This window comes from Ochotona princeps, unplaced genomic scaffold, assembly GCF_030435755.1.
Source record: "Ochotona princeps isolate mOchPri1 unplaced genomic scaffold, mOchPri1.hap1 HAP1_SCAFFOLD_1989, whole genome shotgun sequence".
Lineage (NCBI taxonomy): Eukaryota > Metazoa > Chordata > Mammalia > Lagomorpha > Ochotonidae > Ochotona > Ochotona princeps.
The window spans coordinates 1-27458 of record NW_026697515.1 but is presented as its reverse complement, the minus strand read 5'-3'; the positions used below and the strand labels follow the sequence as shown (position 1 = coordinate 27458).

The 27458-nt window shown below is 63.6% G+C and overlaps 4 protein-coding genes across 6 annotated transcripts; 1 reads left to right on the top strand and 3 right to left on the bottom strand.

Moving 5' to 3' along the window:
- The first annotated feature begins 226 nt into the window (after positions 1-226).
- On the top strand, positions 227-1923 carry MISP3 (MISP family member 3). Its single transcript, XM_058659648.1, has 3 exons — positions 227-773; positions 1227-1300; positions 1597-1923. The coding sequence occupies exons 1-3, from the start codon at positions 227-229 to the stop codon at positions 1612-1614; spliced, it is 639 nt and encodes a 212-aa protein (XP_058515631.1). The 3' UTR covers positions 1615-1923.
- A 656-nt stretch (positions 1924-2579) lies between these two features.
- On the bottom strand, positions 2580-6068 carry CUNH19orf67 (chromosome unknown C19orf67 homolog). Its single transcript, XM_058659655.1, has 7 exons — positions 5734-6068; positions 4791-4935; positions 4535-4635; positions 4209-4394; positions 3578-3712; positions 2912-3222; positions 2580-2659 (listed from the first exon to the last, which is right to left on the bottom strand). Exons 1-7 carry the CDS (start codon positions 6066-6068, stop codon positions 2580-2582), a joined length of 1293 nt encoding a protein of 430 aa, XP_058515638.1.
- Positions 6069-7720: 1652 nt separating this feature from the next.
- On the bottom strand, positions 7721-10657 carry SAMD1 (sterile alpha motif domain containing 1). Its single transcript, XM_058659646.1, has 5 exons — positions 9283-10657; positions 8477-8777; positions 8274-8370; positions 8079-8190; positions 7721-7879 (listed from the first exon to the last, which is right to left on the bottom strand). Exons 1-5 carry the CDS (start codon positions 10255-10257, stop codon positions 7721-7723), a joined length of 1644 nt encoding a protein of 547 aa, XP_058515629.1. The 5' UTR covers positions 10258-10657.
- A 1968-nt stretch (positions 10658-12625) lies between these two features.
- PRKACA (protein kinase cAMP-activated catalytic subunit alpha) lies at positions 12626-27176 on the bottom strand. 3 transcript variants are annotated; one of them, XM_058659651.1, is made up of 10 exons: positions 26886-27176; positions 19827-19888; positions 19370-19498; positions 17867-17965; positions 17258-17340; positions 15673-15799; positions 15483-15578; positions 15269-15391; positions 13190-13354; positions 12626-12898 (listed from the first exon to the last, which is right to left on the bottom strand). In XM_058659651.1, exons 1-10 carry the CDS (start codon positions 26929-26931, stop codon positions 12773-12775), a joined length of 1056 nt encoding a protein of 351 aa, XP_058515634.1. In that variant the 5' UTR covers positions 26932-27176; the 3' UTR covers positions 12626-12772. The 3 variants fall into 3 exon arrangements, with proteins under 3 accessions (XP_058515634.1, XP_058515635.1, XP_058515633.1); XM_058659652.1 differs by lacking the exon at positions 26886-27176 and adding an exon at positions 23041-23239; XM_058659650.1 differs by lacking the exon at positions 26886-27176 and adding an exon at positions 21058-21184.
- Positions 27177-27458: the final 282 nt, after the last annotated feature.

Genomic DNA, 27458 nt, shown 5'->3' with positions numbered 1-27458 from the left:
AGAACCAGAGGGCGAAGGCCTCCGGCCATCAGCGGAGCGGGACGCGGAGTGTCCGGCGCCGGGTGCACCTGCGGCCTTGGACAGTCCTGGGCTACCCGAAGAGCCGGGTGCAGAGGTCGCGGGGCAGTGTCCACCTCTAGCCCCCGACTCTTGCTCCCCTGGGTCTGGGCTGGCAGCCCCCCAGGTGCTTGCGGAGGCTAACCCCCGGAGTCCCGGGCAACTGCTCATGGAGACCCCCATCGAGCGCGAAATCCGCCGTAGCTGTGAGCGCGAGGAAAGCCTGCGCCGCAGCCGGGGCCTGAGCTCGAGCCGCGCCGGCCAGGAACTGGTAGAGCTGCGCGTGCGGCCGGTGCTCAGCTTGCCTGGCCCAGGCCCCACGCTCCCGCGTGCCCTGGAGCGCGCGCGGGCCGGCGCGCAGATGCAGCGCGACATCGAGCGCGAGGCTCATCGGCAGGCGGCGCTGGCGCGTCCCGCCACCCCAGAGCCGTGCGCCCCACTGCCCCCTCCGCCGCCGCCGCCTCCGCTGGGCCAGCTCAAGCGTTTCTTCGAAGGGGTGGCGGGCGGTTCCCCGGCTGCGGAGCCCGGAGGCCAGCCGCGATCGGCTGTGCAGGGCCGGGCGCCCGTGCTGGCCCGCGCTCCGCCGCCGCCGATGGCGCCGTCGCTGCTGGAGCTGGAGGTGCGGGAGGTGCACGCGCGCGAGCAGGAATTGCATCGCCAGCGGCGCAGCATCTATGGCACCGCCGACTTCCAGGAGCCCTCGCCCAGCCTCACCGGTAAGCCGGGGGACTCCGGCTTTGGGCATCGACTGCCCGACTCCAGCGAGGCTTCCTTTTGCCCCGCTCCGTCTTTTTTTTTGCGTGGGGGGGGGGAGAGGAGGCGGTCCCTTGGCCAGGCTCCCCTCCTCCTCTCAACTCTGCGTGTCTTGCCCACTACCTTCCTGCCTGAGACCTCGGGCTTCCAGATTGGCACCATGTAAGGGATGGGGGATGCGAGCCCTGGCGGGGTTCAGCCCCCTCCCCGTACCCGCTCTGTGCACTTTGGTTTGGATGGGTTGGCTGTCCACCGCGGGTTCCCAGGACTGGGCGGAAGCGTCCGTGGGGTGGAGGTGGTGAACACCTGTGTGTGTTCTAGGGGCGCGGCCGGCTTCTTTGCGTTCTGGCCGCCTCTAGCTGGTGGGGGAGAGAGGTGGGGCTGGGCCTCGCTAAGCGACCCTTCCCGCCCCGCAGCGAGCAGGGGCGACGGCAAGTTGGCGGTGATCTGGCCACCCCGAAGAAAGGCCTCGGAAAACGGCTTGGAGCAGGTAGGCATCCCTTTTTGCAGTCTTTCCCCCTTTCCCCTACCATGTACCTGCCTCACTGCAGCGCCAGGAAGCCAGGTGCGCATCCTGGCGGCCATCTCTCTCCTCCCCTCAAAAAACCCACTCCACTGCCTGACAGGACTCAAAAGTTACAGGGGGCTGGGGGGCCTGGAAGGCGGACAGGGAGCCAGAGAAGCGACAGAGGCAGCGGTGGTGTGGTCCTAGGACCTACACCTCCACTTCAATCTGCATCCAGCAGCGGCCTGCTCTGTCCACCCCGACCCCACCCCTGCCTCCAGGAGGAGCGCAAACCCTGAGGCTTAACCCTCTGCCGGAAGCAACAGATGCGTCGCAGGACAGGATCTGGGTACCGTCCAGAGGGCTCCAGTCCTGTGTGCCCCCTGGAGGAAAGATGAGCTTGACCAGACTTCTTGATGTCCACCTCGAGGACAAAGTGGTCAGCAGCCCCAACGCACCACCGTGGGAACTGCCCCAGCCCTTCCGGCCCCTCCTGGGGGCGCAAACTTCACCACTTGCTGTCTACTCCCGATGGTAGCTGGCCAGGGGTCACTGCCTTGGCCCCCTGCCTGTGTTCCCACCCCCATAAAGCCCCAGCTCTCTGGGAAGGTGCAGCCTGTGTGTTTTTTTTTGGGGGGGGGGGGTCTCTGCATCTGGTTGTGCTGGGGGGTAGGGAGTGCGTGCGCAAGGAGGGGTGGGGAAAGGCCAGCGCCCGGGGCAGTGGGAGGCGCCCGCCCAGCGGAATGTGGAATGCGCCCTTATCGTCGTCCCGCCCGCCAGGCCCTGCAGGTCCTCCTGCCTCCTGGCGCTGCGGGCGGGCGGGCAGCACAGCTCTTCCCTGGTGACTCGCTCTGCTGGACTCCAAGTCCACTGCGCGTCCACTGACGCCAGGGGCCCAGCAGGGGAAGCTGGGAGCTGCACCCAGGTCTCCAGGGCACAGACTCACCGGTTCGAGTCCCCAGCTGCCCCCACGCCCTGCTGATGTGCCTGGAAAGTCACAGAACATGGCACCCCCAAGTGCTTGGGACCCTACACCACCCTGGCCCAAGCCCGCTGTTGGGGGGATGAACTTATGGATGGGAAACCAGGAGACATGGCCACGCGCCCATGGGGTCCAGCTCGTCCCGCAGCTTCCGGAGTCCCCACCCCAAGCCAAAGTAGGATGCTGCTTAGGAACCTTAACCTGGGGGTCCCCCCGACCCCCTAAAGAGCACCACCTGTCTGCGCTCCAGCCCCCACCGCCCCGAAAATCCAAACCAGGAAGTCAAGCCTGGGCTCCGTCGGCAACGGGTCGCTTATCCTGGAGCATGTTGGGAAATGTAGTCTGTCGGTGACCACCACGCACTTCCGGGTCACGGCCGGGGAAGGGCGTGGAGGGGGCCCCAGCCTCTTCCTCTATAGCGCGCGTCGGATTTCCCCGCGACCCGAAAAGCGGGGCTTGCTGGGTTCCGGTTGTCGACACGACGGCCGCGACACTTCCTTTTTTTTTTTGGTAATTTTTTTTTAAATGCCTCACAAGCGCGTCGACGCATGCGCAGTGCCCTCCTCGGGCTGTCCAGCCGCGACCGCTTTCCCCCCACCCGCCCCGAATACTACATCTCCCAGAAGGCCGCGCGCGAGGGGCGGTGGGCGTGGCCTCCCCCGTCCCCCCAGCACCCCCACACACACAGTCCGGGGAGTTGGCGGGTGTCTGGGCTCTTTCCCTCCCCAACCCCCCACAACAACCCCAATGGCAACCCCAAAGGCTCAAGGCCCCCGCGCGGCCCCCTGCGCCGGGAGGCCCGAGCAGGCTTGTCTGTCCCGTGAGGATCTGCACCAGGAGGTCGGTGGCCAGCGTGTGCGAAGGCTCCTGGAAGCCGATGGTCAGCAGCTGCTGGTAGTCTCCAAGCGGCTGTGGGCACAGGATCCTGGAGGGACAGGAGGAGGGGAAGACAGGCCGGGCACCCCCCAAACACACACACCCCAAGAACGCTTCCTCAGCCACTTGTCAGCTTGGGGAGGTGGGGCGTGGCCAGCCACCCTGGGGAGAGAAGTTTTCCTAGTTGGTGTCCAACTTTGTTTTTTGCTAATCACCCTGCTGGCTGTGTGGGTCTCGGAGCAGGTGCCTCACCACTCTCTGGGAGCCCAAAGAACGTCCAGACTCCAGGGGTGGGGTGTGCTGGGAGCAGGGGACACCCTAACAGACCACCTAGGAGGCAGCCTGGGAGAAGGGAGGACTGGCCGGCCCGCTCCCCGCCAGCGCCCCAGTGCATCCTGCCCTACCAGGAGTACAGGTCGTCATCGGACGGTCCCAGGTGCACCCAGCGGCCGATGGACCACAGCTTCTGGATCTGCGGGCACGAGCTGGCCAGACTTTTGCCTGACTCTTCCCACGTGTCTCGGTAGCAGAGAAAGTAACTGCAAAGGCAGGCAGGCAGGCAGGCGGGCGCGCCTCAAGGGTCGGTCCCAGCCGGCCACCTGGGGGTGGGGGAACGGGCAGCGCTGGTGGCACAGGCCGCTCATCCCTAGTCTGCCATACCAGCACCTCACGTGATGGCTTGAGAGCTTGGGGGCTCTGCTGCCCACATAAGGGAGACCTGGAGGAATGACTCCTGGCTGGCTCCTGGCTTCAGCCTGGCCTAGCCCCTGGCTGATGTGGCCATTTGGGGGGAAGCTTGCTCTGTCTCTTTCTCTGTAACCCTTTTGCATAAATAAATCTTTAGAACACCCATATTTCAGAGTTGGGGTTAAAATTCATCAGGCAGAGTCGCGACCTAATAGCAAGCAAGGCATTTTCTATCTGCTAGGATACTAGAAGTTTTATTTTGATGGGTGGGTGGGTGACCGGCTAGGTGGCTTTTCTGAGTCCTGGGTGCCCTCACTGACCCCCCCGCCAGCCCTCTGTGGCACTCACTAATCCACGTGGGGTTCTTGCCGCTGGCCCCGGGGCTGTAGGAAGGTCTCCAGGTTCCACCGCATCTTCTTGTAGAGGAACCTGGGGAAGCGGCTGGCTGTGTAGGGGGCCGGGGCGCAGTAGCGGAAGATGGCCACTTCATGAAAGGGGCTGATGGAGAAGCGCCCGCAGAAGAAGCAAGAAATGCTGCAGACCAGGAGAGGGCGAAAGAGCGAGGGTGGGCGAGGGTGGGCGAGGGTGGGCGAGGGTGGGCGGGCGGCGTGAGGGGAGGCAGTGACCCTCCCTCTCCTCCCGCTCTGTCACGCCCCACCCCTTCGTCCAGTGACCTTAAAGGGTCTGTCTGCTCCAGGCTCACGAAGCCAAAGGAAGCGTACAGAAGGATCAGCTGTTCCAGGCGCAGGGTCAGCTGCTGTGAGATTTCCAGAAACTGCCAGCAACAGGGCACGTCACAGGGTGAGGGTACACCTGCCGGAGCGACCCACACCACCCCTTTCCCTCCCGACCCCCACCATCCCCCCCCCCCGGGCGGGTTGTGGGAGGGGATGGAGGGAGCTTAGGCAAAACGCACATGCTACAACACACCTTCTTCCGGACCAGCTCCTGCAGGGCCCCGAAGATGGGAGGCAGGCTCCTGGCCGAGGCCTCCACGTACAGGAAGTAAGGCTGGCACATTTGCAGGAAGGTGGGCATGGCCTTGGCCAGTTGTTCCTTTTGCACTCGGTCCCTGCTACAGAGACAGGAGATGGGGGGCTGGTGGGCGCTCTCACCCATTCACAGTCACCCACCTGTAGCCCTGGCCGGCCCACACCGCCACATCCCCTTGGCTTGGAACAGGTGTGAAAGTGCCAACACCTGCGGCCTGCAGCTTGGCTCCCTCAGCTGCCTGCTGGGCGCTGGCCAAGAAACCGGAGACATTAGGGAATCACAGCTTCCTCCAGGCCACCCCCCCGGGTTTTTTTTTTAGGGGGGGGCTGAGAGGGCCTTTCATGGCGTTGCCGGTTTAAAACCACCACCTGTCATGCTAGGATATCCTAGAGTCCCCCAGATGCTTCACTTGCTAACCAGCCCCCTGCTAATGCCGCTGGGAAAACAGCAGACGATGGCCTAAGAGCTTGGGCCTGTGCGGCCAGCACCCGCTACCCCAACATGGAAGGCCGGGAGGGAAGTTCCTGGCTCCTGGCTCCGGCCTGGCCATTTGGAGAAAAGTGAACCGGAGGATGGAAGATCTTATTTTTCATCTCTCCCCCCACTATGCATTGAACAAAAAAAAACAACAACTCTAGAAGTCTGAAGCCAAGGCTTTGAAACGAACAGCGTCCATCCTGGCGACACGCTAGGCCGGGTACCTGTCCCCACCCACCCCTACCCATCAGTTCCACATCGTTTCTCTGAGGTGTCCCTGGCTGGCTGCCCCCCTCCGGCTTCGGGGATTCAGAACCTGGGTGGTGTGTGAGCTGCCTGGCGCTCACCTCACCCGGCACATCCCCACCGCCAGGGACGGGGGACTGGCCCCCTGGGCCGTTACCTGTACAGTAAGTAGCTTTGAAACTCGTCCGCTTTCTTCAGTAGATAGCGCAATTGTTCGATGATGGGGCTGAACAAGGTATCCAGGGGCAGGCAAGGGACAGCTGGGCCAGGGCCAGGGGTCAGAGCCTCCTCCGGGGAAGGCGTGCAGGTGGGCGGCTCCAAGAGCAGGGGGCTGTCTTTGGGCACCTGGTCGGGGGACGGGAGCCACTGAGGGTCCCTGCAGGGCTGCGGCATGGCTTTAGGGTCCTCCTGGTCTTCCTGTCCGGCGTCAGAGATGGGCGTTTCGCCAGACCCGATGGGCAGGGACTCCAGCAACCACTGTTCCGTAGCCATGGTGGGTGAGTTCGAGTGGTAGTGGGGGCTTTGGCCTCTTAAGTGTGGGTACCGCCCCGGGGAGCGAAGCCCAGTCCTTCTCCTCGACCGCGCCGCCCCACAGTCCCGTGCGCTCCGAGAGGTTTGCCTTGTTTAAATCTCAGCCGGCCGCGGAAGTCGGGGGGCGCAGCGTGCGCGCGGGGGGCGCGTGTGCTGGTTTAGCTCGTGCTCGCTGTGGGGTGGGGGCCTGCCGTCTGGGAAGCTCGTGTCTTGGGGGGCCGGTGCAGGCCAAGGGTGCGCGCCCACAGCCTTCCCTGTCTCGCTGGCCCAGGTGAAGCCACCCCTTTCCACCCTCCACGCTGAAATGGGTGGACTTGAGGCCTGGTGGTTGTGGTTAAAAGGACTTTGTGCGGACCTAGCTGCTATCCGTACGTCAAGTGGGGAAGGGGAGGGGAAGCCTTCCCTCAGGAGGAGACGTTTTTTTCCTGTAGCACAAAGCTCCTGTGGGATCGGAAGTCTTGCAGACCCCACAGCAGGGTGGTCCCAGAGCAGCACAACGCCCCCCACCCCCAGCTTGGTTTGCAGCACGAAGTTGCCGTCTAAGGAACTCAACACAGCTGCAGGACGCCTCCAGCCCTTGGCGGTGCCGCGCCAGGTGCCTGGTCAGTCCGGTGGGCTTTTCTGAGCCCAGTTTTTGACCTCGCGCGGCTGCCACGCACACACAGCGCCTGTAGAAGCTGCCAGTTACCTGCTGGGGGCAAACTCATCAAGGGGGGCACCCCACATCTTGTCTGGGGTGCCAGGACGCTGCCAAGGCCAAGGCCAGCCCATGGCCCCCCCAAGGCGGGGGGGCGACCCTCTCCCAGCCTGATCTCAGATCGTGGAGGGGCCCCATCACTCACCAAGCATCCCCCTCCCCTTCCTCCACCCCATTCATAAAAAGTGGGGCACTCCATGGCTGAGGTTTTTTTTCTTTTCTTCCTTTTTCTTTTTTTTAAAATTTTATTTAAAAAAACCCTTGGTGCAATTTTATTAAAAAGCGACACAGCCAGCTGGAGCAAACAACAAACCAATAGAAAAACGAAAGGGAAGGCCGGGGGAAAGACACAGAACCCTCACCCTCCGCACCCCACAATCCCACCTGTCCCCCCAAATTCCATCCAGGGGGCTGGGAAGTGTGGCGGAGGTGAGGGGAAGGCCACGCCCCCACCCCCCAAAACCAGAAAAACAAAACATACACACACGCACATATATATATATATAAAACACCCGCCGGACTGAAGAGTTTGGGAATGCAGGCGGGTTCCCGCATCCCAATTTCTTTTTTCTTTTTCCTTTTTAAAAATGTCCTGGGATGGGTAAGAGGAGGGGTGATGACCTCCTTGCGGGGCGGGAGATGGTGGTTTCTGGGGGACGGGAGGAGGAAGAGGGGTCAGTCTGTCCACATCCACACGCAGAGGGGGGCAGGTGCAGAGGGGGTGATGCCCACTCTGGTCATTAGAATCTGCCAGAAGGGCTCTGGGTTATGTCCGTCCAGCTCCCCAACAGCCCCCTGGGGTCCAGTTCCTGGACTCTGGGGGGTGGCTGGGCGTGGGGGCTGGGGAAAATCCTGGAGGGTTGGAATGGGCCCAAGGGGGTGGGTGGTGGCGGTGGAGGGTCTTTGTGTGTGGAGCTTAGCCTAGGAAGCCATCGGGGTCGTCGTCCTCAAAGTGGCCCTGCTGTAGCACCTTGATGTGGTGCTCATAGATTTTCAGGGCAGGTCCCAGGCGGATGGACAGGCCTGTGAGCACATCCGTGCGCTGCATGAGTAGCAGGGACTTGCCGTCGATTTCCTGCCAGACGGGGGTGGGGGGAGTTGGGAAGGAGAGGCAGAGAGGGGGAAAAAAAAAAAACCACCACTAACTCAGCGGAGGTAAGAGGCTACCTGTGCGGACGCCCTGGGCACCTGCGCCAAGCCCCCTCCCCCGGCACAGAAGTCCCAGGGTCAGTGTGCAAAGCGGAGGGGAGTTGGGGTGTGCGGGGGGCATGAACCTGCTCTTGGAAAGCCGTGGCCTGCTCCGGGAATCCCGCCTCGGTGAAGTACTCCACCACATCCATGACGGTCCACTCCACCGGGTCCGCTGGCTTCTCCTTGCGCCCGACTCTGCGTGCCAACAGGGGTCACCGTGAGCCCGTACAGCTGCGCCTTCCACCACCACCACCAGCCCCCTCACCGCCATCACTTACGCGCAGCCGAAAGGGGTCCCCTCGGCCCCAGGGAGGGCTGGCTTCCCAGGGGGTAAAGGCACGGGGGACGGGGAATCGGGCCCGGTGGCCACAGAGGCTGTAGGGAGCAAAGAACAAGACACAACATGGGGTTGACACACGCATGCCCTGTGTGCGTGGTTGGGGCAGGGGGTCGCGCGCGCGCGAGGTGGGGGCACGCTCACCTGATCCCCCCTCCTTGCTCAGGGCTGCCATGGAGAACACCTGGCGGGTACCGGTGCCCGCGGCCGGCGCCCGCCCTTCCTCCTGGCCCGGGTGCGGACCGCAGGGGGACCATTCCTTGGCGCGGTCTTTGGCGCTCTGAGGGCCGCGCTCGCCATTGAGCTGCTGGTGCTGCGCGCCCGCGGGACGGTCCAGCTCGGGCACTTCGGAGCCCTCGGACACGTCGTCATCTTCATCCTCGTCGTCTTCGTCGTCCTCCTCCTCCTCTTCATCTTTCTCAAGCCCTCGCTCGTCTCCACCTCTCTGAGGGTCGCGGGGTGGGAATGGGTTGGGGGGCGGAAGCATGCGCCGCAGTTTTAGCGATACTTCTCCCCACCCTAATCCGGGACTTCAAAAAAAAAAAAAACACCGAGAAGCCCGGCCCAGGGACCTCGCGCCCGACGCCACCTCCAGCCAAGAACAACGCGGACCAACTTTCCGGCGCGTTCACTGCGTGCCAGGCGCGGTGCACGGCCGGCCCCTCCGCGAGTGAGATCCGCCGCTCCCCACCCCCCCACCCGCCAAAGTCGTTCAACAACCCCAAGGGGTCGCTACCGGGGGTGGGGGGAGCCTCTGCCGGTTACGGCGGAGTAAACTGAGACTGGCAGACATGAAGTCACTTGCCAAGGTCACCACGCGCCAAACCCGCAGCCCACGCGCACCCAAGCCCCAGCTCTCCCGAGACTCGTGCTCCTCTCCAACCCCCGCCACCAACTTCGCCCGCACCTGCCCCACCGCACGGCGTCTCCCCTCCCCGCGGCGCGCTCACCTTGCTCCGCGCGGCGCGGGCGTTGGCGGCCGGAGGCGCTCGTCCGGGCCTGTCCCCGCGGGGCAGCGCAAGCGCTCCGAGGCGGGTGCGCTCCAGGCGGCCCCGTGCCGCTGCTTCTTCCTCCAACAGCCCCTGCACGCGGCCGCGGGTCAGGCGACCGCTGGCGCCGCCGCCGCTGCCCCCGAGGTAGCGCACGACTTCCCGCAGGCTCACGGGCCGCGCCGGGCCGCCGGCCCGCGCCGCGCCCCCCTCCGGCGGCTGAGGCTGCGGCGGCGGCGGCGGAGGCTGCTGCTGCTGCTGCTGTGGCGGCGCCGGCGGCTGTGGCGGCGGCGGAGGCAGCGGCGGCTCCCGGGCGGCGACGGCGGGCGGCGGGGCGCGGCGCGGGCCGGCCACCGCCGGGGGAGCGGCGGGCGCAGGCGGCGGTGGCGGCGGCGGCGCGGCCAGGGGCGCGGCCCGCTGCGCGCGGGGGCCCGGTTGCGCGGGGCCGGGCGAGGGGGGCGCTGTGGCGGCGGCAGCGGCGCGGGGCGCCCTGGCCGGGGCGGCGGCGACGGGCGCGGGCGGAGGCGGCGGCGGGGCGGGCGTGGGCGGCGGCGCGGCGGCGGCTGCGGCGGCAGCAGCGGGGCCCCCGCGGGGGGCGCGCGGCGGGGCCGGCGGGGTGGCTCCGCGGCGGGGCGGCTGGACACGCGCCGCGTTGCGGTACGAGATGCTCCCCTTGTAGCTGACCCGGAGCACGGCGCGCTGCTGGATCAGTTTCTCGAGCTCGGCGCGCGTGCGCTCCGGCTCCGGGCCGTGCCGCCGCCGCACCATCCGGCAGATGCGCTCCAGGTCCGGCCGCGCCTTGCGCGAGCGCAGCGAGTCGATGGTGTCCAGGATCCACTCTTGGTAGTGCGGGGAAGCGGCGGACGACGAGGTGGCGGCCGCCGTGGTGGCGGCGGCCGCCGTCTCCGGCGGGGGTAGGGCCGGGGGCCCCGCCATGCCTCCCGCCCGGCCCGGCTGCACCGTGCGCGCTGCCTCCCTCCCAGCGCGGCGCCCCCCTCCCCGGCTCCCCTCCCTCCGCCGCTGCCCGCCTCCTCCGCCTCCCCCCCCGGGGGGCGCAGCGCCTCGGCGGAGCGGCGGCGGCGCTGCTGTTTCTTTGCAAAAAAAAGAGAGCGAGAGAGGCAAAAAAAAAAAAAAAAACTGAGAGAGAGAGAGAAAGAAAAGAGAAAAAAAATAGGCACACACTCACTCACTCGCTCGCTCGCACGCACGCACACACAGAGCCGCTTGTGCTGGGCGCGCGCGGGGCCGGGGCTGCGCGGGAGGAGGGGAGCGCGGCGCGGCCAGCCCCTCCCCGCCGCCGCCGCCGCCGCACGCGCGCCCTGCGCCCGGGACACTCCGGCCCCCCTTCCTTCCCTCCCTCCCTCCCTCCTCCTCCTCCTCCCCGCCGCCCGCCTTCCTCCCACCCCCACGCGCCCGCTTTTAAGGTGGAGCCCGGGGCCCCCCGCCCGCCCCCTTTTTTTTTTTTAATTTTTTTTTTTTTTTTTTTTTTTTTTTTACCCTGCGCTCTCGCGCTCACTCCGACTCGCTCCGGCCCCCCCTTACAACTCCCGCGCGCTTTTTAAGGAGGCGCCGCGGAGTTGGCGCCGGGGCGGGGGCGGGGAGCGCCGGGGGAGGGGGAGGGGAGAGGGGGCGGGCGGGCGGCGGGCGGCGCTCGGCCGCCCTCCAGCCATTGGGCGCGGGACCCAGACGTCCCCGGCGCCCAGCCCCCCTCTCCACGCCTTCCCCGGCGCGCTCCGCTCTCGGGACCGCACTTACCGGGAACTCGCCCGGCCGGGGCCGCTGCGCGCTCAGCCGCCGCCCCCGCCCCACGCCGAGGGTGCGGGGAGGGGGCGCGCACCGGCTCCCCGCCCTCCGCTTCCGCCCCCGCGGCCGCTCGGCCTCCCGGCGCGTCGGCTCCCGCCTCCGCCGAGAGCGCCCTCTCGGACCCGGGCTGGACGCACAGGGGCCGCCCGCAGCTTTGGGGACCCCGTACCTGGGGTCAAAGGGCACGGTTCGCGTGCTGGGCGAGGAGGAGGGGCGCGATTCCGGCGAACCCCGGTTTTCCGTGGATTCCCGGCCAGTTCCCCATCAGCCTGCCTGCTGGGGGGTGGGGGGGTATTCCGAGGGCCCCCCTCCTCCCCAAGCCTCGCGTCCAGGGACATGTGGGTGGGTGACCAGAAGTCGGGAACGCCAGCGACACTTTTTTTTTTAAACAAAACTTTATTGGTAATAGTTTTCAAATATGTTTACAACAGCACACTCTTCAAGAGGAAGTCTTTCTTTCGCGGCACACAGGTTGAATCGCCTCCCCGGGGGGCCCCCCACCCCAGGCCTGGCCGCTCCTCCCGGGGCTGGGGAGCAGTTAGGAGAGGACCAGGGTGGCAGGGGGTGCGAGTGGGACGGCTCCTCCCCTCCCCCGTTGCTCCCCACTTTAAGAAGAGAAAAAGCACAGATCAGACTGGGGGAGGCGGGGAGAAGGGGTGATGGACAGCCGACAGCTAAGCTAGAGAAGGGGTGCCCGATATGGTAGGGGGGAAGGTGGCGGGCTGTGCCACAAGCTGCTGGGTGAGTACAAGGGGCGGCCCCTCCCACTCGGGGACCCTGGCCTTGAACGCTGGACCAGGGGACGGGTGGGGGGGGAGGCCGTCGCCGCTTCTTTGCAAAGAGACGGGGACTTCAAAATTCTAGCTGAGAATAAAATTCAGAGGGACCCTGGGCTGGCTTTCTTTTTTTTGTTTGTTTGTTTTTTCTCTTTTGTGGGGGAGACACCTCTTTGACAGAGAGAGGGTTCTGATTTGTCCTAAAGCCCAAGGTTTTTGGGGGTGGGGCGAGAAGAGAGAGGTGTGTTGGGGAGGACAGTAGGGGCTCGCTGGAGGGGCCGAGCCCCTGGGCAGGCCCCAGAGGGAGACAGCCTTGTGTGGTAACAGACTTGGCAGGGAGGGCGGTTGGGGTGTGGGAGGCACTGGTGGGCCTTAAATAAGATTTTAAATCGTTTCTTTAACCAAAAAGAAAAAAAGAGAGAGAGAAAGAAAGAAAAAAAAAAAATCGTAGCAAGAACTCCGGCTGAACAGGTCAGTAAAAATCTTCCCTTGAGGAGATGGGTCCGAGGGGAAGCCCGCGTCTGCGCCCATCGCCCTTAAGGCTGTGGGGGTGGTGGGGTGGGTACAGGGACGGGGAGTGTGGGGGACCCAGGGTTAAGTCGGGGTGGGAGGTGGGCTGCTTCTGCACCCTGCCCCTGGACACACCAGCGAGAGACCCCGTCGTGCTGGTGGTGAGGGACTCCTTTCCAACAGGCCACAGTGGGCTAGGTGGGGGCAGGAGGGTGGGGTGGAGCGGGGGTGAAGTTAGAGGCAAGGAACTCTGGGGCCCTCTGGCTGTTCAGTCCTCCCACCATCCCCCCGCCAAAGGAAAAGAAAAAAAAAAAAAAAAGAACGAAAAGAAAAAAGAAAACCCAGGGGGCACAGGCCCACCCCTAAAACTCGGTGAACTCCTTGCCGCACTTCTCAGTGATGGAAACCCGGATCTCCTCCTCCTCGTAGTCGTCAAAGTTGCTAGTGTCCCCCGGGCCTTTGAACTTTGGTATGAAGGGAGCTTCCACCTGGAGAGGGAGGAGAGGGAACCGAGACCCACCTCAGCAGTCAGGGTCCCTGACAACAACAACAAACGTGAATGGCCTAACATTCCCCAGGTGTTGGCTGGGACCTCGGGCCGCCCCAGCAAGCAGGGAGGACCTCCCAGTCCGACTCACGCCCTGTCCCGGGCCGTGGGGGAGGGGCCGGGTGGCTGCAGAACCCCTGTTTATTATTTATCTTTCTGGGCTTGCTTGAGGCTGCACACACGGGAGGTGGTTCTCCCCTCCCGTGGCATGCCCGGGCGCGGGGCTGCCCACCTTCCTCTGGTAGATGGCGATCCAGTCGGTCGTAGCAAACCACTTGTGGTTCTTGATGTCGCTGACCCCGTTCTTGAGGTTCCCAAAGCGCTTGGTGAGGTCCACCTGCAGCAGGTTCCGCAGCAGGTCCTTCAGGTCGGAGCTGAAGTGAGACGGGAACCGTACCTGGACAGAAAGGGGTGGGGTGGGGGGGCTGCGTGCTCACCCGGCAGCCCTGCCGGCACCCCGCCACAACAGCTCCCGGGACGCCCACCTTCCGCGCCACACTGTCGGGGTTCCCAGCTCTGACTCCAACCTCCCTGGGAGGTGCAGGCGATGGCCCAGGTGGTCGAGGCCTTGCGGCTCACCTGGGAGGCCCCGAAGGCGCTCTTGGCTCCTGCCTCTGGCCTGGCCCAGCCGTGGCGGTCATGGCTATTTGCGGAGTGAACCGGCAGGTGGGAGACCCTCTCCCTGTCTGTCCATGTCTCTGCTCTTCAACCCTCACCTCCACCCTTCCCTGGCACCTAAGTCCACGCTGCTGGAGTTACTCCCTCGGGGAGGCTGGGGGCAGGGGAGGGGCGGGTGACTGGGCGGTGGCGCTGGAGAAGGGATGCCCCGGGGTGCTGACTCATCCCATTCCACAGAGAGGGAAAGCGAGGCTGGGAAGGAAGGCAGCTCCTCCCGGTGGCTTCAATGAGCCAGTTCAGACCTGGGTCAGCTTCCTCTTGGCTGCCACTGGGGGCTGAGGGTTTTGTAAGGATCTTCTGGCTGTGGGAACTCCCTCTCTCTCTCTCTCTCTGTCCTCGGAAAGCTTCCCCCCAGACTCACCACAGCCCAAAGATCCAGCTTCAGGTCCCTGCTCTGCCCCTGACGATCTGTGTGACCTTGGCTGGGGCCTTTAACCTCTCTGGGCCTGTGCCGGCCACTCTAAGACAAAGGGCAGATGTCCTTAGGTTCGCTCAAGAGAGGACATACTGCAGAGGCCGCGTGAGAACTGGAAATGCTACCAGAAGGGGGCTGGGCTCCTCCCGCCCCCTCCCTCTTCCTCCCACTGTGGGCTGTCCCTCCCGGGACAACTTCTATGGGTTCATGGTACCCCGTCCCAATTTCTTATTTATTATTTTTAATTTGAGAGACAGAGAGAGAAGGAGAGAGAGGGGAGCTATTCCAATGGCTGGTTCATTCTCCAAATGGCTTCCGTGGACCAAGCTGAAACCAGGAGCCAGAGCTGCTTCTGGGTCTCCCAGGTGTGTGTGCTGGGTCCAAGCCTGCAGCCATCTTCCTCTGCTTTGCCAGACACGTTAGCAGAGAGCTGGATGGCAACTGGAGCAGCTGGGATTCGAACTGGTGTCCTTATGGGATGAAGGGCGCTGTAGCCCAAGGTTTAACCCACTGCACCACAGCACAAGGGAAGCTAATGGTCCAGCCCCTGAGAGGCAGTCGGCTGTCAAGCCAGCTCCCAGGTGCGGATGTTGAGGCTCAGAGGGGGCGGGATGATGGGCGGTAGAGGAGGACAGTTCTTCCATGGACTGCCTATGCTGTGAGCTGTGAGCTGACACACAGCCTCCGCTGTCGTGTGGACACCACCCCCACAGGGAGAGCGTGGGGCTTGGAGCAGGAGCCCTGAGTCGGGGGGGACTGGGACAGGAAGCGAGCCTGGATGGGCCCAGTGCTTAGTGGGGGCTCTAGCCACTATTTGCCACACCAGTACTACCTGGGGGCGCAGGTTCGAGTCCCGGATATTCTCCTTCCCATCCAGCTCCCTGCTGACGCCCCCCGGGCCCCTGCCCGCCAGGTGGGAGACCCCGGACGGCTTTGGCCTACCTCCCCCCGCTCTGGCCTTATTGCTCATGGCCCCCTTAGGAAGTAAGCCAGCGTAGGCTGGCAGCTGGAAAAATCTGTGTACTTTCAAATGTGTCTTTTGAGTAAATAAATATATCTGTTTGTTTTCTAAAAGACAAGTGCACCCAGTCTGCCACGAGACCGGTGAACACTCCCATTACAAGGGGACAGAAAGGCAAGGAGGGCCTCCTGGGGCAGGGAGAGGCCTGGCAGGGCCCAGAGTCGGGGGGCGAGCTGGGGCGGAGGGCTGCAGCTCACCTTCCCGGAGACGATCTTCTCGTAGATCTGGATGGGCTGGTCAGCGAAGAACGGGGGGTAGCCGGCCGCCATCTCATAGATCAGCACGCCCAGAGCCCACCAGTCCACGGCCTTGTTGTAGCCCTGCAGCGAGAGCGGGCGTGAGGAGGAAGAGGAGGGCACGGGCCTGCGGGGCAGGGCGCAGCAGCAGCAGGGGTGGGGACTGGAAACCTACTTTGCTCAAGATGATCTCGGGGGCCAAGTATTCGGGGGTCCCGCACAGGGTCCAGGTGCGTCCCTTGACGCGCTTGGCGAAACCGAAATCTGTCACCTGCGGGTGGGGGTGGGGGTAAGGACAGGGGGTTGGGTGCTGCCGGGTGGGTGCCGCCTGCCTCCCGCGCCCTCCCCGGGGTTGTGGGGAGCACCTGGATGTAGCCCTGCTGGTCAATGAGGAGGTTCTCGGGCTTGAGGTCCCGGTAGATGAGATCAAGCGAGTGCAGGTACTCGAAGGTGAGCACGATCTGGGCCGCGTAGAACCGAGCGTGGGGTTCGCTGGCAGGACAAGCAGAGGGGGCAGGGGCGCGGTCAAGGTGAGAGGCTGGAGCAGGGCTGGGGCTGCCTGGGCCACCCGTACCCCACATCGGAGTTTAGAGTCCTGGCTCCGCTCTTTGAGCCCGCGGGAGGCAGCAGGCGGAGGCTCAAGTGGCTGGGGTCCCTGTTGCCCACATGGGAGACCAGGATGGAGTTCCAGGCTCCGGCCACCGCTGGGCGGAATGAAAGAACAAATGAAAGATCTTTCTCCATCTTTCTAATCTGCCTTTCAAATCAAATAGAAAATTGTATTCTTAAGGAGTTGCCCGTGTTTGAAAGTCAGAGAGAGAGAGAGAGAGAGAGATCATCTGTGGCTTATCTCCACAAATGCCCGCAGCAGCAGGGCCGGGCGCATCCTCCCGCTCTCCCACGGGGGGCAGGGGCCCAAACAGGTGCAGCAGCAGGCAGCTGGACGGGAAGTGGAGCAGCCGGGGCTCGTGTCGGAGGTAGCCACTCGAGCCACTGTGCCACAAAGCCGACGCCAAAATGAAAGTAAGCTGTTCAAAATCTATCATAGAAAGGCAGGGCACTGGCTTGTTACCACTGCCTGCAAGCCTGGCATTTCCCACACGGGCACTGGTTTGTTGCCACTGCCTGCAAGCCTGGCATTTCCCACACGGGCACCGGTTCGTGTACCGGCAGCTCCACTTCCCATCCAGCTCCCTGCCTGTGGCCTGGGAAGGCAGCGGAGGACGGCCCAAAGCCTTGGGACCCTGCACCCGCGTAGGAGACCCGGAGGAAGCTGCTGGCTCCTGGCTCTGGATCGGCTCGGCTCTTTCTCTTTTTATTCTTTCTTTTTCTCTCTGTCGCATTACTCTGCCTTTCAGATAAATACAATTTTAAGGGTAAAAAAAAAATTTTTTTAAATAAATTTTCCATCCTTTTTACTATTAACTTATTTTTTTTTGATTGGGAGGTCAGGTTTACAGAGAGAAGGAGAGACAGAAAGATCTTCCATCTGTTGGTCCACTCCCCAAGTGGCTGGCAATGGCTAGAGCTGAGCCCATCCAAAGCCAGGAGCCAGGAGCCTCTTCTGAGTCTCCCACGCAGGTGCAGGGTCCTAAGGCTTTGGGCCGTCCTCCACTGCTTTCCCAGGCCACAGGCAGGGAGCTGGATGGGAAGTGGAGCAGCCGGGACACAAAGCAGTGCCCATGTGGGATCCCGCCACATGCAAGGTGAGGACCCCAGGCACCAGAGCGCCACGCCAGGCCCAGGGGTGGTTAATGTTAAAAACACTGATGCGGTATTTCTAACAGAGTGTTGTGTGACATCTAGGTTGCCAAGCTGAATTCCCCAACGAGAAGAGAAGAAAACAAACAAATCCATGAGTGTCAGGAGTGCCCACATGCGTGTCCTGGTGTGCCGCCTGCAGCCCGCGGCCCTTCCCCGCCTGGTCCCCCATGCTGACTGGCCGCTTACCTGAACCTTCCAATCCGCCGAAGGTGGGAGAACATCTCTCCTCCGGGCACGTACTCCATGACCATGTACAAGTTGGAGTTGTCCTGTCGGGGGGAGGCATGGGCTCACCAGGCAGGCCCAGTCCCGGACCCTTATGGCCTTTGGGGGTGGGCACAGGTGCCAGGCAAGTACAGGGGCCAATTCAAGCCAATGCCCTGCCCGCTGGGAAGCTGGCCCCTGCAGGACAGAGCCATCTATGGTGGGTATTTCCGTCTTGGGAGACAGAGCAAGGCTTCCCTTGGTCAGAGCCAAATGGGAGCAGGGTGGGCAGTGGTATTTGCTGGACCTCAAATACAAATAACGAAGACCCTTTGTTAAAAAATAATAATCATATATACACGTATAGGATAAGTTCCGAGATGGCTGTGGCCTAGCCCCTGTGACCACAGGCTTTTGGGACTGACTGCCGGGGTCACACACCTCCACCCCCTCCCCCAGCTGTGACACTGGCCCTGCCGGCCTCACCCCTCCAGGAGGGGTGACCACAGCAATTTCCCCATCTTCCAGGGGACAACAGCGAGGCTGGGGGGAGAGGCTGGTTCCCACTTGCTCGCCCCACCCCCGCCGCACCTTGAAGGAGAACTCAAGTTTGACGAGGAAGGGGAAGTTCACGGCCTGCAAGATGCGTTTCTCATTCAGGGTGTGCTCGATCTGTTTCAGCTTCACCACCTGCGGAGCGGGACCTGGTTAGCTGGGAGCCCGCGGGAGGCGCAGCACCAGGAGCGCAGAGCTGGGATGGGGGCGGCGGGGAGTGTTAGGGAGCTGGGGGACCCCAGATGGCACCCTGTTGAGGTCTGGGGAGAAGGGACAGCTAAGGTGAAATCCTGAATAGTAATAATAATAATAATAATAATAATAATAAAAGACAAGGGTGGCCTGGCACACTTCCCATCCAGCTCCCTGCCTGTGGCCTGGGAAAGCAGTGGAGGACGGCCCAGAGCCTTGGGACCCTGCACCCGCGTGGGAGACCCAGAAGAAGCTGCTGGCTCCTGGCTTTGGATCAGCTCAGCTCTGGCCTTTGCGGCCACTTGGGGAGTGAACCAGTGCATGGAAGAGCTGTCTGTCTCTCGTCTCTGTAAATCTCACTTTCCACTAAAAATAAATACATCTTAAAAAAAATTAAAGTTGTCTTCTGACATAATTAAAGCATGTTAAGATGAATTTATTTTTTTAATTTAACTTATTTTTAACTAAAAAAAAACCACATTCTTATTTGAAAAGCAGTGATAGAAGGAAGGGAGGAGTGATCTTCCATCTGCTGATTCACTCCCCAGATGATGACAACAGCCAGGGCTGGCCTGGCCTGGGCGGAAGCCGGAAGACACCCCAACACTTGGGCCATGTGCTGCTGCCTTCCCAGGCGCGCCAGCGGGGAGCTGGGTCGGAAGCGGGCCAGCTGAGGGAAGTGTTCACGTGGGTTATCGGCACTACAAGCCAGCGGTGCTGGCGGCTGCACCCACGCTGCTCAAAGGAGCCGCCGACTTCTCTTCCTACTGTCCACGAGGCGGCTAGAAAGTCTGGCATCACGTGGGAGGCTCGGCTTCCCTTTCCGGTGGACAGTGAGCTGCAGTACAGTGGTGGGGGTCTCAGAAACGGTACACCCCTCCCCTCCCGAGACGGGTGGTGGTGGGAGTTCGGCACACCCACATCGCACGTCCAGGAGCCTGGGTTCGATTCTCAGCTCAGTTCCCGACCCCAGCTCACCTTGGGAGGCAGCAGGGCTCAAGGGCTGGGGTCCCTGCCTCCCACGTGGGAGACCTTGACAGAGCTGAGGGGCAGGGGCGGGATGCTCCAGCTCGCCCTCAGCCTTGGCCTCAGTCCATGAGAGTGGTTTGGGTGTTGGGGCCTGGCTCAGGGTACCTACCATCGCCATGGGCGGAACCCCCTGCTGCCAAATCTGCAGCTCACTGGGTCCCTTGTAGCAAAGTCTTATCCAGCCTCATAGTGTGCCTAACGCTATCTTTGGCCTCATGGAACTTTCTAGAACATTTCTTTCGGAAGCCTGGGGTGGGGAATCAGCAGGAAGCCAAGCCGCCCTGGTGTGTGTCGGGGGTTTCTGGTGCGGGGGCTCACCTTCTGTTTGTCAAGTATCTTCATGGCATAGTGGTTCCCGGTCTCCTTGTGTTTGACCAGCATCACACGGCCAAAGGAGCCAGTGCCAAGGGTCTTGATGCGTTCAAAGTGATCCAATTGGGCTGTGTTCTGGGGAGCAAGGAGTGACGCACAGGTCAGGGGCTTTGCGGGCAGGGGCAGGGGGCAGAGGATGACAAGGGTGGGAAACCAAGATGGTGGAGGGTGCATTCCTGCAGGCGGGCGGGTGGCAGGGGCCAGATCTGGCCCTGGCCCGGGGCCCGGGAGCTGCCGGCAGCTGCGTGGGGTGGGGGGGCAGGCACAAGCAGAGTAGGGGCCCCGGCTTGCAGGCTGGCAACGGTGGACAGTCAGGTGCCCCGTGGGTGGCTAGCCCTGGGCCCCGGCTCCACTGCCCCGCCCTTCCCCGCAGGGCCCTGAGCCTTGGGGTGGGTGGACTTACCTGTGCGGGATTTTCCCATTTTTTAAGGAAATCTTCTTTGGCTTTGGCTAAGAACTCTTTCACTGAAATGAGAAGGGCCCAGGTTAGACTAGGACACTTCTCCCAACTCCCTACCCCTCTCTCCAGAAGCCTTTATTACTGGGAAGGGCAAGACGTCCACTGGTGGAAAGTGGGTGTGACCACTGTCTCAACGTGATGCTGCGGCCCCTCTGTCTACCTACTGCCTTTGCGCTGCCCTGGGACACCCACTTCCACCCCTTAAAAGACACAAGGGGTTTGAAAGCAGGATCTGGGAGGCTCTGGAGGGGGCAGGCACCCGGGCCGGCCTGCCCCCGCGCTGCCCGGCATTCCTGGGCCAGGGCCCACGCCCGACGCGGTATTTATAGCCTTGGCCGTTCCTTCAGGCCCCCCTCTCTGGGGAGGCTGGGCCCGGAACGGAGGCCTCCCGGGCTCGGCTGCCCTTGGGGGCCTTCAGCTGTCGTCCTGGCCCCCAGCTGGCCCTCTTGGCCCCTGGAGCTGGTTCCAAGAGAAGCCTGGCCCAGTGCCTGCCCCTCCAGGAGACGGGAGGGGGACACCTCAAGGCCAGTGTCACCATCCAGTTGGTGACGGAAGACTGTCCTGGTGGGCCTGGCCACCTTTTTTAGGCTTCCAAATGGGTTACTGTTGTCTAGCAGCTCCAGGCCTGGGCTCTGGCTTGGACCAATCTGGGGCCACTGAGAGCGACCTCTCAGGGCCTCCATTTGCCTTATCTGTGGTGTGGGAGAGCGGTGATATCACCTTAAAAGCAGGGGAGGTGACCCGGCCCCTACTTTGGAAAAGGAGGTTGGGTATAACCAGTATGACCTACACATCGCTTATTCATTGTAAGTTTTTCGTAGTATCAACGCGGAGACAGAAAATAGGGAATGGGCGGGGGGAAGCCAGCTCGTTACCCGCAGGCGGCTTGATTCATCCCCGCCCCGTAACACCTTCAGGTGCCACTATCCCACTGGCCCATGCTGGATTCTCACCCAGGAGGGTGGGAGCTAGTTTTTCTTCCCATTGCACAGATTAGAAGACTGACCACTTGCCCAACCCCCCCAACCTCCGTCACACACACAGGAGTTCAGCCACTTTGTAAGCAACTTGGTCCCTGGTTTTGCCACTGGCCACAGTGCCTTGGGGTGGCCTGTGACAGAGCTGTCCTCAGGCCCCCAATGTACATGGGTGAAAATGGCCACCCAGAACTCACCCCAACCCCACCATCCTTCCGCATCCTGAGCTTGTCCATCACCAGCCTGCAGGGGATCCCACGCTGGTTCTTGGGCAGGCATCATACCGCCACTGTCCCCAATCTGTCCCCTCAGCGCCCCAACCACAAAAAGCCTTCCTCGGGTGTGTGTGTGTGGCACCTCCTCCTCCACCTGCTGTCCCCAACGCAGCCCTTCGGTGGCCTTGCAAGGTGCAAGAGGAGGAGGGAGGAGGAGGAGCCCAGCGCTGGTGTGGACTTGATGCCCAGTGTGGGGCTGGGGGCAGTGCCGGCAGATAAGGAGGAATCTTGGGGGAGCGGACCTCAGCCAGGGCGCCCTTCCCCCACTCACCTCCACTTCTATCTTGTAGCAGAGGGTAGAATGGAGCGGGGTGGGGATCCGGAAGGAGTGGTGGGATGGGGTGATGTGGGGCCAGGGTGGGGAGGCAGAGCGCAGGGTGTGTAGGGGGGGCTCTCAGTTCAGCCTTCGGGCTGTGGCTTAGGCTGCTGCCCCCTACCCCACTGGAAGGTGCTGCGCAGGCAGCTCAGCAGGCGGATGGCCAGGTGCGCCCAGAGCAGCAGCTGCAGCCACAGCTGGAAGGTGACCTCAGGGTCCCCATCCTGGCTGTTGGACCGCAGTTGCATCCCCGCGCAGCCCTGGCCTCCCTCTCCCCCGGCTTAGCCAAGGCCTCTGGGGGGCGGATGGACTTGGGAGGAGGAGCTGGTTGCCAGGGAAGCGCTTAAAGGTAACCTGCTCCTGGCTCCTGGCGGCCACTGGCTCCGCTTGGCAGGAAGTGGCGGAACAGACTCGGGAGTGGTGGTGGGGGTGAGATGTCCCTGGCCACCCAACCCAGCAGCCTGCTCATGGGGCGGGGTGCTGGACACCCACTTCCCCTTCCAGGGATACCCCATGGCTCCCTGGGCTCTGCCTGCCTCAAGTGGGTGCGCCATCGCCATCACAGCCCCTACCCCACCCCCGGGGCCAGGCAGTGCCCCTGGCACAGAGGGGACCGAGTTAGGCCCAGGCAACAGGCAGAGACCCTCCTCACTGTCTCCCCCACCCTCAGAGGCCCCAAGAGCCGGCTCCTCCTCCTCCTCCTCCCCCTCCAATAATTAGCTGAACCAACAGCTGGAGAGGCTGGGCGGGAGGGGGCCCTGTGTGTGGGGACAGGGAGGCTCCAGCCACCACGGACGCCTTGGACGCGCTGTCTTGCTCCCACGCGGGGGCGGGTGGGCGGACGGACAGGGGAACAGCGGCGGCGGATGGCCTTGGGCCCTATCAAACCTTGCCCAGCGTTTGGCTTGGGCTCTCGGCCATGAAGAGTCCAAACCGGAAACGAACAGCTGGCGGGGGGGGGGGGGCGGGAAAGGCAGCTTTGCCATCTCCCTCCTTTTTTCCAGATCCTAAATCATAAAGGAGGGATCAGTCTCTGGGAGAGAGAGCGCGACCCAACACGCAGCCCAGGGTTGGGTGGGGGGACGCTGATGGCAACAGGAAGTGCCCCCGGCCCCCATCTTCTATGGGAGGGGGTGGTGGTGCCAGCCACAGCAGTCTGCTCTGGCTTTGAGTCAGGGCTCCCCCCCCACTACCACCAGGGTTGAAATCTAGAAACGCATCTGCAAAGGTGGGGTGGCCATGGTCACGTGTCCAGCTGGACAGGGTGCTGCAGCTGTGGGCTGGGGTCACTCCTGCCCCGCAAGACCCTCTCCTCTCCGACACTTGGCAGTTGGTCCTGGGAACTCTGCGGCCTAGGCTGAACCCCGTCTTCTCCAGCCTGGCCCGGATCCCCAACACTCGGGCTGCCCCCTCCACCTTCTCTAAATGGACCAACTCCAGTCCCCCCCCAACAGTTGTCTCAACAGGGGCTGCCAGTCTGCCTTCCTCGTCCTCTTCCTCTCTCTCTCCTAACCCCCGGGCAGCCCCTCCCGGCCTGGAGGGGCAGCGAGTGCCCAGGGAGTTGCTATAGCAACAGGGCTCAGCCTCACCATCAGTGGGGTTGGAAGCCATCACTCAGTCTTCCTCACAGGGCATCTGAGCTACGGTGGCTGGGAAGGCTCACGAGACTTGCAGTCCGAGCCTTCTGGCAGCCTGTCCCATAAGCCCTGCCTGCAGGGGGAGCCGCGGAGTCGCGGGGCGGGAAGGGAGAGGAGGCAGCCCGTTGGAGGTTGGCAGGTGCAGAGCGAGGGCTGCCCTCCGGGGGCGGCCCTTAGAGCTGGACTGGGCTAACAGCAACGCTGCGTCGGCAGGACCCTCTTGGGCACTCGTACAACTGCCGACACGCAGCGCCATCCGAGCCTTGTGGGCTTCTGCAGGGAGTTGGAGTAACAGCTCTTGCCACCACGGAGCCGGCGGGGGAGGGGGCGCTGGAACCTTGGCTCTGGGCGTCTGGGGGCAGGTGGGCTCCCTCGTGCAGCTCCGTCCCTGCTTGCGCCCCTCCCCAGGGCACGGCGAGCTCCGGGTTCCACTTGGCTGTGGGTGCCCTCCAAACCCTGGGTGCCCTGGGACCACGGCTGTCAGCCTTTCTCTTCTCACCCCGCTCGGCCCCTGCCAAGCCAGGGCTTGGCTGTCCTTTGGAGACGCGGCTCGTGGGCTTGGTGGCCGGAGCGCGGGCCGGGGGACGGCACTGCCCGCCAGGGAGCTGGTGGGATGCTTTAAAAGAGGACAGGGCGAGGGGCCGGGTTCTGAGCAGGGCTGCCCAGAGCTCTCTGCTTCTGTCAACACGCTTGCTGGCTGACTGGCCTGGGGTGTATGTGAACATGTGTGACGCACACCACCCGACGTGACTGGAAACCCCTGCTTTGGAGGCCTGGTGCGGTAGCCTAGTGGCGAACCCCTCCCCTTGCATCGGCCGGGATCCCAAATGGACACTGGTTCGTGTCCTGGCTGCCCTACTTCCCATCCAGCTCCCTGCTTGTGGCCTGGGAAAGCAGTGGAGGACGGCCCAAAGCCTTGGGACCCTGCACCCGCATGTGGGAGACCTGGAAGAAGCTCCTGGCTCCTGGCTTCGGATTGACTCAGCTCTGGCCGTTGCGACCAATTGGGGAGTGAACCAGCGGATGGAAGATCTTTCTGTCTCTCTATCTTTCCCATAAAAATAAATCAATCTTTTCTTTTTTTAAGACAGACACCGCTGTCTGGCCGCACAGCACGGTGGTCCCGCAGCCGCCGTTGCCCTCTGACACTGCACAGGGACGGATCACCCGGGGGCACAGCGTCGGGACGCTGCCCAGGGCACAGGAGATGCAAGTGCCCCCTGCTGGCGGCGCTGCCTGCTGCTCTGGCCCCTGCCCCAGCTGGGCTCCAGAGGGCCCATTCTCTTGTTGTATCTAGGCTTTTGGGGGTGTTTCCAGGGTGAGAGGGAGTGGGTCAGGGTTGACTACCGGAAGTCATCTAGCTACGCCGTATTCCGACGGGAATGAGGGACATCAAGGAGGACACAGCGACCCCTGATTTCATTGAGCTTACTGCTTTCTCTTGAATAGGAATGAGTTCAATGTTCCTTACTTTAGGGGCACTGGTTCTAATCCCGGCTCCTCCACTTCCCACCCAGCTCCCTGCCTGTGGCCTGGGAAGACAGCAGAAGACGGCCCAAAGCCTTGGGACCCTGCAGGTGCCTGGGAGACCCGGAAGTAGTTCCTGGCTCCTGGCTTTGGATCTGCTAAGCTCTGGCTGTTGTGGCTATTTCGGGGAGCGAACCAGTGGCTGAAAGTTCTCGGTATCTCCTCCCTGTAAATCTGCCTCTCCAATGATAAAAAAAAATCAATCAATCTTTGAAAAAGAAAATACAGGTGAACAAACGGCCACCTCTGGGCCTCTCTGACGTTGCGAGGGGGCCCACGGCAGGTTGACGGATCTGGGTTTGGGTCCTGCCTCCGTGGGCGTCCTCCTTGTCACAGTCATTAGGCAAGCACAGCTTTAAGCCTGTCCTGAGAAGTCCCGGGAGCGGTGACGTCCAGCGCCACCTCCTCGGTCGGCACGGCCTACGCTCCCAGCGGACGGCAGCCCCGCTCCGCCATCACTCATGCCTGCCTCGCACTCAGGAGGAGAACTTCCGGAACCTGCGATCACTCTCCCTCCTCCCTGCCCACCCCCCCACCCAAGCCAGTGTGGCTCCCCCCCCCTTCCTTCCTGGGCCCCAGCACAAGTGTTTGATCCGCCTTGAAGGTTTTCCAGGGCTATGTCATCTGCCCAACTTTTCAGCCAGGGCACTGCAATATATAGCCTGCAGCCTCCATCTTCTACTTCCTGCCTGGGGGGGGGAGAGAGGGGTGTGGGGCCCGAGCCTCACCTGCTGGGGGCGGTCCCGCCGGCCCCTCCCCTTCTGCCCAGCGCCCCCTCCAAGCTCGTGGTGAGACCTTTTAGGGACACTATCCCCTTGCTCCTTTGTCATCAAACACTCAGCTACAGGCACCTGCTCGCCTCCCTGTCCCCCCCATCGGTGCCATGTCCGGAAGCTTGCTCAGGCCAGGCCAGGCCACGCTGCTGCTCATGTTGAACCCCCTCTGTGGCTTCCAAGGGGAGAGGGCGGAGGAGCGGGCAAGCAGAAGCCAGAGCTGGCCAGTGGAGGGCTGGCGTGGCCCCCGCCTGTCTGTGAGGCTACCTACTACAGGTTCAACTTCACGCCTGGACCAGCTTGCATCGCCAGGGGGGCCGGGGTGGGGGCAACACTGGGGAGGGGGCTCCAGACCAACTTGGGAAGGTGTTTCCAGGCCCACTGAGTCTGGGCCGTGAGCGGTGACAGTAGGGGGGTTATAAAACGGGCTTCTCTCTGGCTAAGGCCTGGCAGCTGGGAGACGCCATGGGCTCCCTCTTGATGGCACCCCAGGATTTTCTCGGGTGGCTGCCCCCACCCCTCCAAATCCTTCCTCTCCAGGGCCAAGACTAAGCAGCAGGGGTGTCCCCTCCCCTGGGACACTGATGGAGGGGGGCCCTCCACACAGCAGGGGGCAGGAGGGGGGACCTCTGGTGCAGCCCCCGCCCCCCACCCCAGGAGACAGCCGCAATGAATGCCAGCCAAGACCAGCTCCAACTTGGCTTTGCCAGCCCTGAAGCGTTTTTTCAAGGGTCACAAACAGCCTGCTTCCCTGGCCAGGCGCGCGCGCGCGCGCACACACACACACACACACACACAGGCCCGGTCCCTGGCTGGCTGCGAGGAGGCAGCCCCGGTACAGACACACAGTGGCAGGATGACACAAACGAGGGGTGGAGGCCAGCACCGGCGGCGCCCCCTCTTCCCCAGGCCAAGCGTGGGGGTGGGGGCTACCCTAAGGTGAAAAGCCGAAGGGCAGGAGAAAGATGGCGGGGGCTGGAGGGGGGAGGGGTGTGGTCACCAAGAGGCCAAGGTCCCTGCTGGCCGGAAGCTGACAGACCACCCCCCCCAGGGCCCTGCCAGGCCCAGGGAGGAGGAGGGGGTCAGGATCGGGCAGGGCCACTGGAGGGGTGCAGGTGAGTGAGCCAGGAGGGAGAGGGGGGCGGATAGGCCAGGAAGGGGGTGGGGTGGCGACAGGGTCCCCCCAGCGGTCCTTCGTGCCCTGGTTGGCAGTGACAGCTGGGTGGGGGGGGCGCATCTGTGCCATGGGGGGCAGCCAGTGGCCACAGGGCCCCGAAGTGGGCACGTGTGTGTGTGTGTGTGTGTGCCGGGGGGCGGGGTGTCCTCGCGCCCCAGCCTTGAACGAGGGTGGACAGTAATGGGGTTGTCTGTGTGTGTGGGGGGGGCGCCGCGGGGGAGGGGCCAGGCATTGATGGACAGGCCGTGGGGTGTGGGGGGGGGGTGGACAGGCTGGCAGCGCGAGGCCGAGATCGGGGTCCCGGAGGCCCGGGCACTCACCGCTCTCCTGCTCGCTGCCCTTCTTGGCGGCGGCGGCGTTGCCCATCGCGGCGGCGGCAGCGGCGGCGGCGGCGTCGGCCGGGGCCCGGAGCTGCGGTGCGGCGGGTGCCTGGCGGCCACCAAGGGGCCCCGGAGCGCGCTGGGCGGCGGCAGCGGCGGCCCCCCTCGGGCTGGCTGCGCTGGCTGCGGCGCCGCGACCCCCGCCCAGCCCCTGCTTCCCGCGTCTCTCCGCGCCCGCCCGCCCGCCTGCCTGCCCGCCTGCCCGCCTGCCTGCCCGCCCGGGAACCTCAGCCCCGAGTCCGCTGCTGCTGTCCGTGACGCCCCCGCAGCTCGCCGCTCATTGGCCTAGCTCTCTGTGATGGACGGCGCCGCGCCGCCGCTCATTGGCTTCGCGAGGGTCTGCCGCTCGACCATAGGCTTCGGGCTCCGTGACGCGCTCGCCCTGCCGCCCGCCACTCACGCGCTCGCGAGGACACAGCTTGGGCGGGACGGCGCTTCTCATTGGCTGAAGGCGCCTGCCGGGACGGCCCCACCGGGTCGCCGATTGGTCGAGGCGCACTGTTGGGCAGGGCC

Bases quoted from the DNA above. Each gene is read 5' to 3' on its own strand.
- MISP3 (XM_058659648.1), top strand. From the start codon at position 227: ATGGAGACCCCCATCGAGCGCGAAATCCGCCGTAGCTGTGAGCGCGAG. The intron at 774-1,226 runs GTAAGCCGGGGG...CCCGCCCCGCAG, and splicing joins GCCCTCGCCCAGCCTCACCG to CGAGCAGGGGCGACGGCAAG.
- CUNH19orf67 (XM_058659655.1), bottom strand. From the start codon at position 6,068: ATGGCTACGGAACAGTGGTTGCTGGAGTCCCTGCCCATCGGGTCTGGC. The intron at 4,636-4,790 runs GTGTGTTGTAGC...TGTTGCTGGCAG, and splicing joins AGGAGCTGGTCCGGAAGAAG to TTTCTGGAAATCTCACAGCA. The intron at 4,395-4,534 runs GTCACTGGACGA...CCTGGTCTGCAG, and splicing joins GAGCAGACAGACCCTTTAAG to CATTTCTTGCTTCTTCTGCG.
- PRKACA (XM_058659650.1), bottom strand. From the start codon at position 21,142: ATGATGCCTGCCCAAGAACCAGCGTGGGATCCCCTGCAGGCTGGTGAT. The intron at 17,341-17,866 runs GTGCGGCGGGGG...TCCCCCCGACAG, and splicing joins AACTTGAGTTCTCCTTCAAG to GACAACTCCAACTTGTACAT. The intron at 13,355-15,268 runs GTGAGCTGCAGC...CTTTCTGTCCAG, and splicing joins AGAAGATCGTCTCCGGGAAG to GTACGGTTCCCGTCTCACTT.
- SAMD1 (XM_058659646.1), bottom strand. From the start codon at position 10,257: ATGGCGGGGCCCCCGGCCCTACCCCCGCCGGAGACGGCGGCCGCCGCC. The intron at 8,778-9,282 runs GTGAGCGCGCCG...CGCGACCCTCAG, and splicing joins CCCGCGCCGCGCGGAGCAAG to AGAGGTGGAGACGAGCGAGG. The intron at 8,371-8,476 runs GTGAGCGTGCCC...TGCTCCCTACAG, and splicing joins GAGCAAGGAGGGGGGATCAG to CCTCTGTGGCCACCGGGCCC.